An 8,385-nucleotide genomic window follows, 5' to 3' on the forward strand; every position below is an offset into this window, starting at 1 on the left:
GCTTATCCTCAGTGTTCTGAAACATCACATTGACTTTTCTTGTGACTTTATTTTCATGTATTTGGGCATGCAGTAGAACTTTCTTCCCAAGAGGACTGTAATTTGCAGTGTTTTCTGAGTTTCTTCTGAGTTGAGCACAGTGTTTAGCATGTAACAGGTATTTGACAATTATTTGTTAAAAAAATACAATGCTGAGATCTCTTCCAACTGCTTTATATTTTTCTTATTTTTATTTGTGCCTGTTTTGCTTTCTTTACCCCTTATGCAGCATTTTAAAACTTAAACCATCTCTATTCATTTTTAGTTTTCTATGCCAATCTTCATTTTTAGTTTTGTTTCTTCTCTCTGGCCAGGAGTTTTGGTACATTTATACTTGAGATTTTATTTATATTAAAAGCTAATGTATGAAACTAAAAATATACCCTCTCTTGACATAGTATTTTTAAGGTAATTTTATGCTATGCCAGGATCATGTTATTATTTTTAATATAACTATTTTCATTGATAGGAAAAGCCTGGGAAATTGATGATCATGTGGAATGGCATCAGGAAAATCAAGATAAGCTGGAAAATATGGCAAAAGGCTACGAATGTACATTTGGGAAAGTATGTCTTCTTAGTACAAATTATGTTTCTTCAGGAGAAAAACTTCATAAGTATGTCACACCTGGAACGAGATTTAAATATAATACAGATTTCAATAGTGATTATGCTGGAAAGAATCCTAATGAGTTTCATGCACATAGGGAATCATTCCACCATCCTGAACACGAGCAAACTGTTATTGGAATAAAATACTGTGAAAGTAATGAATGTGGAAAAACCATCAACAAGAAGTCACAACTCATATGCCAGCAGACGTGTATAGGAGGAAAACCTTTTGAATGCAGTTTTTGTGGGAAGACCTTCAGCAGTAAGTCGTACCTTGCAATGCATCAGCAAATTCATCTAGAAGAGAAACCTTACAAATGTAAGGGATGTGGGAAAGACTTCAGTAGTAAGTCCTACCTCACTGTCCATCAGAGGACTCACACAGGAGAGAAATTCCATCAATGTAGTGAATGTGGGAAATCCTTCAGCTTCCATTCACAACTTGTCATACATCAGAGAATCCACACAGGTGAGAATCCCTATGAATGCTGCAAATGCAGAAAAGTATTCAGTAGGAAAGACCAGCTTGTTTCACACCAGAGAACTCATTCAGGACAGAAACCTTATGGTTGTAATGAATGTGGTAAGGATTTTGGTTTGAAGTCACAGCTTGTTATACATCAAAGAATTCATACAGGAGAGAAACCCTTTGAATGTAGTGAATGTCAGAAAGCCTTTAATACAAAGTCAAACCTTATGGTACATCAGAGAACCCATACAGGGGAGAAGCCCTATGGTTGTAGTGAATGTGGAAAAGCCTTCACTTTCAAGTCACAGCTCATTGTGCATCAGGGGGTTCACACAGGAGTAAAGCCCTATGGGTGCATTCAGTGTGGGAAAGCCTTCAGTTTGAAATCTCAGCTTATTGTGCATCAGAGAAGTCACACAGGAATGAAACCTTACGTATGCAGTGAATGTGGCAAAGCCTTCAGAAGCAAGTCATACCTCGTTATACATATGAGAACTCACACAGGAGAGAAACTCCATGAATGCAGTGACTGTGGGAAAGCTTTCAGTTTCAATTCACAACTCCTTATACATCAGAGGATTCACACAGGAGAGAGTCCATATGAATGCCATGAATGTGGGAAAGCCTTCAGTCGGAAATACCAGCTCATTTCACACCAGAGAACCCATGCTGGGGAAAAGCCCTATGAATGCAGTGACTGTGGGAAAACTTTTGGTTTGAAATCACAGCTCATTATACATCAGAGAACTCATACAGGAGAAAAACCCTTTGAATGCAATGACTGTAGCAAAGCCTTTAATACAAAGTCAAACCTTATTGTACATCAGAGGACTCATACAGGGGAGAAGCCCTATGGTTGTAGTGAATGTGGAAAAGCCTTTACTTTTAAGTCACAGCTCATCGTACATCAGGGAGCACACACTGGGGTAAAACCCTATGGATGTAATCAATGTGGAAAAGCCTTTAGTTTGAAGTCACAGCTCATTGTGCATCAGAGAAGTCACACTGGAGTGAAACCCTACGGATGCAGTGAATGTGGAAAAGCCTTCAGGAGCAAGTCTTACCTCATCATACATATGAGAACTCACACAGGAGAGAAACCACATGAATGTAATGAATGCGGGAAATCCTTCAGTTTCAATTCACAACTCATTGTACATCAGAGAATTCACACAGGAGAAAATCCCTATGAATGCAGTGAATGTGGAAAAGCCTTTAATAGGAAAGATCAGCTCATTTCCCATCAGAGAACTCATGCAGGGGAAAAACCTTATGGATGTAGTGACTGTGGCAAAGCCTTTAGTAGTAAATCCTATCTCATTATACACATGAGAACTCATTCAGGAGAGAAACCATATGAATGCAACAAATGTGGGAAGGCCTTCATTTGGAAGTCATTACTCATTGTACATGAGCGAATTCATGCAGGGGAGAGCCCTTATAAATGTAGTCAGTGTGAGAAATCCTTCAGTGGAAAATTACAGCTCATTGTACATCAAAGAATGCACACAAGAGAGAAACCCTATGAATGCAGTGAATGTGAGAAAGCCTTCATTAGGAAGTCTCAGCTCATTGTACATCAGAGAACTCATTCAGGGGAGAAACCTTATGGATGCAACGAATGTGGGAAAACCTTCTCTCAGAAATCAATCCTCAGTGCACATCAGAGGACTCACACAGGAGAGAAACCCTGTAAATGCACTGAATGTGGAAAAGCCTTCTGTTGGAAGTCACAGCTCATTATGCATCAGAGAACTCATGCAGATGAAAAGCATGTTGAGTTAAATATAAGAAACTTTCTTCCCAAAATCAGTTCATAGGAAATACCCGAAGATTCATATAGAAGAGAAACTCTATAAATGAAATCATCTCATTGTACAGCAGAAAACTAATATTGAATAGAAACCTATGGATGGACAGCATGTGCAGGGGCACCCATAGAAAGCTGCTTTTTACTCATAAAAGAAACCCCAGTAAATGCACACAGGAATGTTATGAATTCAATGAATCTTGTGAAAGTTTTCAGCAGCAAGCCATACCTTTTTAAAAGTTTGTACAGGTGAGGAGCTGTATCAATGAACCAAATGTTTGAAAGTTATTTTTTTTTTACTGTGATAAAATTTGCAAAGATGAAGTTTCATAAAGCAAGTGAATCTAGAACACAGTCCTTTAAAATTCTTATTAAATAGTAGGATTTTTTAAAAACAGGATTGTAATGAGAGAAAATGGAAAGCCAACAAATGGCAGAATTATCAAAATCACACACACTTTAGATATCAGAAGCTCATACCTTGGAGAAATCATACTCTAAATGAGGGAAATTCTTCATCTAGGAAAGACAAACTTCCATTTAAAAATTACTAATATATGAATGAAGATCTATGAATATATCAGATGGGGTAACAAAACCCTCAGTAGAAAGGTTCCCTTCACTGTTATTTTGATTAATTTGGAAAATAATTTCCTTTACAAATTATTATGGGGGAAATTGTGTTCCAGATGTTCCATATTGTTAGGAAAGGGTTGGAGAAAACACTCAACTGTAATTGCTAGGCATGTTCAAAATGAAATGAAGTTGGTATTTTTTCTTTTTCTTTTTTTTTTTTTACAGTGTAAATAAATGTAATCAGGATAACGAGAAATATATCTTAAGATCTACAGGAATATTCAGATGTTGTCTTCCTTTGTCCTATGTGAGTTTTGTGTAGTTTGGCATTTTACTTGTTAATGTCACATGTGAGAGGTACGTTAGATACATGCCATCGTCCAGGGACTTGTGCTTTGTGTAGCAACATTGTTTTTAACAAATACAACTTGTTACTAGAATAATATGATTTATTAAAATTAAATTTCAATACCACAATCCCTTTCTGCTATTTCGTGCCCTTTGTAAGTGGGCATGGCAACTATCTCTTTAGGTATATACATCTGCATAGTGCATGCAGGAATCTGTTCTGCCCTCACCAGTTTGAACATCTTGATTTTCACTAAGATAATCTCTCACACTGTATGAGGTCATGATGGGATCATCATTCAAGGTGCCCTGCCAAGGACCTGGCATGATCATCAAACTAGGCTGAGATATTTATTCCAGACTTCAAATTTCTACTGGACTCCCTAAGTACCAAAAAGCAAACTCACCTTTTGTTTTCTGGTAACATTTCCTGTAATTATTAATTAGTTCCTTCTATGTAGACTACCTAGGATAGCTTTAGCTATTGCCACTTTAAAGTTCTAGTTCACTTGTCTTTTTCTTTGAATTATCTGGTATGTGTTTAAGGGATAGATTTCAGTGACGCTGCTGAAAGAAAACATACCTCATTTTATTGTGCTTTCCAAGTAATGCTTTTTTTTTTCTTTCCAATCTGAAGGCTTGTGACAACCTTGCATTGAGCAAATTTGCTTACTTTTGTTTGTGTCACATTTTAGTAATTCTGGCAATATTTCATAGTTTTTTCATTACTTATGTTGAACTGTGGTCATTGATTATGATTTTTCTGAGAGCTCAGCATGTTTTAGCAATATATATATTTTTTCTTATGATAGTCACAGAGAGAGAGAGAGAGAGAGAGGCAGAGACACAGGCAGAGGGAGAAGCAGGCTCCATGCACCGGGAGCCCGATGTGGGACTCGATCCCGGGTCTCCAGGATCACGCCCTGGGCCAAAGGCAGGCGCCAAACTGCTGCGCCACCCAGGGATCCCTGTTTTAGCAATATTTTTAATTAAGGTGTGTACCCTGCTTTTTTTTTTTTTTAGACATAATGCTTTTATACACGTACTAGACTACAGTGTAGTGTAAACATGACTTTTATATACATTGAGAAACTGAAAAAATTTCATTTGACTTGTTTTATTGCCACATTTGCTTCATTGTGGTGGTCTGGAATGAACCTGTAATATTTCCAAGGTAATACCTGAATGTACAGCTGCAGAGGCAGGGTGGTAAGAAGTCATTCTGCCTATTGCTTTCCTACAAAGTCAGTTTTCCTCACCAGTTTCCTTACGTGAAAGAACATTTACCTGGAAAGAGTTGGGACCATGGCATTCAGGATGTTGTCAGAAGAATGTGACTATTCCAAACTGCAGACATTTCTGAAACATCCTGCACTTCCTTTGTATTTCACAAGGGAATCCCATCTTTTACTCAAAGAAATGGTTCTTTGTAGGAGGTATTTAATGATTTCTGAATGTCTGGTCCGTACTTTGTTCAGCTCAATATACAAGATCCTACCAGCGGTTAGCCCCAGGGTAGTTTACAGAAGGGAAGCGAAAGCTTGCAGAGAGAAGAAATGCCAGGTATTTGCTAAAATATATACCCTAAATCTGGAAAATATGAATGTTTTTGTCATGCATGTTCTGAGAAGATTCACACATAATAAGTGAACAGCTAAGAAGAAGTCTATATTCAGTTTACTACTGCCCAGTGTCAATTAGATTTTAAAGGTTTCTGTATTGTGTGATGCAAACCCACATGCAACCTTGCCCAGGAGAAGCCAGAAATGTTGACATAATGATGATAGAAGTCAAGTTCTGTGTGAAAAGCTAATGCTAACAATCTTAAGTGAAAATTTGGAGTGCTTGGCTGGCTCAGTCTGTGGAGGGTGCAACTCTTGATCTTAAGGTTGTGAGTTCAAGCTCCACGTTGGATGTAGAGATTGCCTTAAAGAATAAAGTCTTTTAAAAAAAGAAAAGAAAATTAACCAGATAAATGAAATGTAACAGAATGACTCGATCTACAAATAGTAAACAAAAAGAAAAAGTAAAAAATTGAATGGCTTTAAGATCTGTTCTTTCTAAACCCATGCAAGCCTCAAAGCAGGAAGAAGCTCCAGAGACTTTCTGTAGTAGCTGATAATTCTTGGGAAAATTCAAGGATCAATAATCCAGCACTTTATAATTTCCCCCCAAGAATTGACATGTGAGGGATAAATTACTTGGAATTCATATTTGTGAACATAGTTTGAAATATAGTAAATGTAATTGTAGCAAAATGAATCTAATGATGTGAAAGTTGTTTTTTTTTTAATGGCATGACAATCTTAAATGCAGCAGACTACTAGTTCTGACTCCAGTGACCTTTCATTACCAACAGAATCACTGTACTTCTCATAATGACAGTGCCCAGTCCAAGAGCCACATTTCCCCATTGTCTTTGTAGGAAAGTATGATCTTACTGCTAAATTCTGAGTAATGAGATAGAGATTGCTGACAGTGTCTAAGGGAAGGTTGACAGAAGTCGACTGTGCGGATGTCTGGAAATGAAGGGGCTGTCATACCATCCCTACACCACCAAGGGGAAATGAACTGTCTTATTTAAGTCACCTTTTCTTTTTTGGTAGGAAGAGTTTGCTCTCATATGCAGCAGAATGTGACCCTATAAAAATATATTATGTTTGGGAAATTTAGTATTGGAAAATATTTTCATAAAATTAACCACACTACCAGATAAAAGACCATATGTGTGTAGATAACACATATGATGGAATTTAATACTCCTAGAATTTTTAAATACTATTCAATTAGGAATGGAAATAAAGTGCTTTAACTTTGCAAGGAGTATGTTCCAAAAACTGACAAACGCCACACTTAATGAGATATATATACACCTTTATATTGAAAAAATTACAAGGATGCTCGTCACATTTATTTACTTATGTAAGTTAGATTTGCAATCATAAAGTATAACACGCAGTGTTAATCCCATCAAGTGGCCTCCTAGTGCCCATCACCCATTTCCCACATCCCCCCACCCACCTCCCCATCCACTACACTTTGTTCATTTCCCAGAGTTAGGAGTCTCTCATGTTTTGTCACCTTTTATAATTTTTCTCAATCAGTTCCCTTCTTTCCCCTATAATACTTTTCACTATTTCTTATATTCTCTGTACGAGTGAATCCATTTGATGATTGTCCTTCTCCGATGGACTTATTCATTCAGCATGATACTCTCCAGTTCCATCCACATCGAAGCAAATGGTGTGTATTCATCCATTCTGATGGCTGAGTAATATTCCTATATATAGATAACCACATCTTCTTTATCTGTTCATCTTTCGATGGACACCAAAGCTCCATCCACAGTTTGGCTATTGTGGACATTGCTGCTATAAACATTGGGGTGCAGGTGCCTTGGTATTTCACTGCATCTGTATCTTTGGGGTAAATCCCCAGCAGTGCAATTGCTGAGTCATGGGGCAATTCTATTTTTAACTCTTTGAGGAACCTCCACACTGTTTTCCAGAGTGGCTGCACCAGTTCACATTCCCACCAACAGTGCAAGAGGGTTCCCCTTTCTCCACATCCTCTCCAACATTTGAGATGGTGTGAGATGGCATCTCATTGTGGTTTTGATTTGTATTTCCCTGATGGCAAGTGATGCGGAGCATTTTCTCATGTGCTTGTTGACCATGTCTCTGTCTTCCTCTGTGAGATCTCTGTTCATGTCTTTTGCCCATTTCTTGATTGGATTGTTTGTTTCTTTGCTGTTGAGTTTAATAAGTTCTTTATAGATCTTTGATACTAACTCTTTATCTGATGTCATTTACAAATGTCTTCTCCCATTCTGTAGGTTGTCTTTTAGTTTTGTTGACTCTTTCTTGTGCAGAAGCTTTTTATCTTGATTAAGTCCCAATAATTCAGTTTTGCTTTTGCTTCCCTTGTCTTCATAGATATATCTTGCAGGAAGTTACTGTGTCCACGTTCAAAAAGGGTGTTACCTGTGCTCTTCCCTAGGATTTTGATGGATTCTTGTCTCACATTTAGATCTTTCATCCATTTTGAGTTTACCTTTGTATGTGGTGTAAGAGAATGGTCTAGTTTCATTCTTCTGTATGTAGCTGTCCAATTTTCCCAGCACCATTTATTGAAGAGACTGTCTTTTTTTCCAGTGGATAGTCTTTCCTGCTTTGTTGAATATTAATTGACCAGAGTCTAGGGCCCATTTCTGAGTTCTCTATTCTGTTCCATTGATCTATGTGTCTGTGTTTGTGCCAGTATCACACTGTCTTAAAGATCACAGCTATGGGGATCCCTGGGTGGCGCAGTGGTTTGGCGCCTGCCTTTGGCCCAGGGCGCGATCCTGGAGACCCGGGATCGAATCCCACGTCGGGCTCCCGGTGCATGGAGCCTGCTTCTCCCTCTGCCTGTGTCTCTGCCTCTCTCTCTCTGTGTGTGTGTGTGTGTGACTATCATAAATAAATAAAAATTAAAAAAAAAAGATCACAGCTATGTAGTACAACTTGAAATCCGGCATTGCAATGCCCCC

General features: G+C 38.0%; 1 protein-coding gene across 3 annotated transcripts in view; it reads left to right on the forward strand.

Moving 5' to 3' along the window:
• Positions 1-6,116, forward strand: part of ZNF268 (zinc finger protein 268) — a 40,560-nt gene extending 34,444 nt beyond the window's left edge. For all 3 annotated transcript variants that reach the window (XM_055322781.1, XM_055322780.1, XM_055322782.1), the window contains one exon: positions 509-6,116. In XM_055322781.1, coding sequence (XP_055178756.1) covers positions 509-2,940 — 2,432 coding nt within the window. In that variant the 3' untranslated portion in view covers positions 2,941-6,116. The remainder of the gene's footprint in view (positions 1-508) is intronic.
• The last annotated feature ends 2,269 nt before the right edge of the window (positions 6,117-8,385 follow it).

This window comes from Nyctereutes procyonoides, unplaced genomic scaffold (genome assembly GCF_905146905.1).
Source record: "Nyctereutes procyonoides isolate TBG_1078 unplaced genomic scaffold, NYPRO_anot_genome, whole genome shotgun sequence".
NCBI classification, from domain to species: domain Eukaryota; kingdom Metazoa; phylum Chordata; class Mammalia; order Carnivora; family Canidae; genus Nyctereutes; species Nyctereutes procyonoides.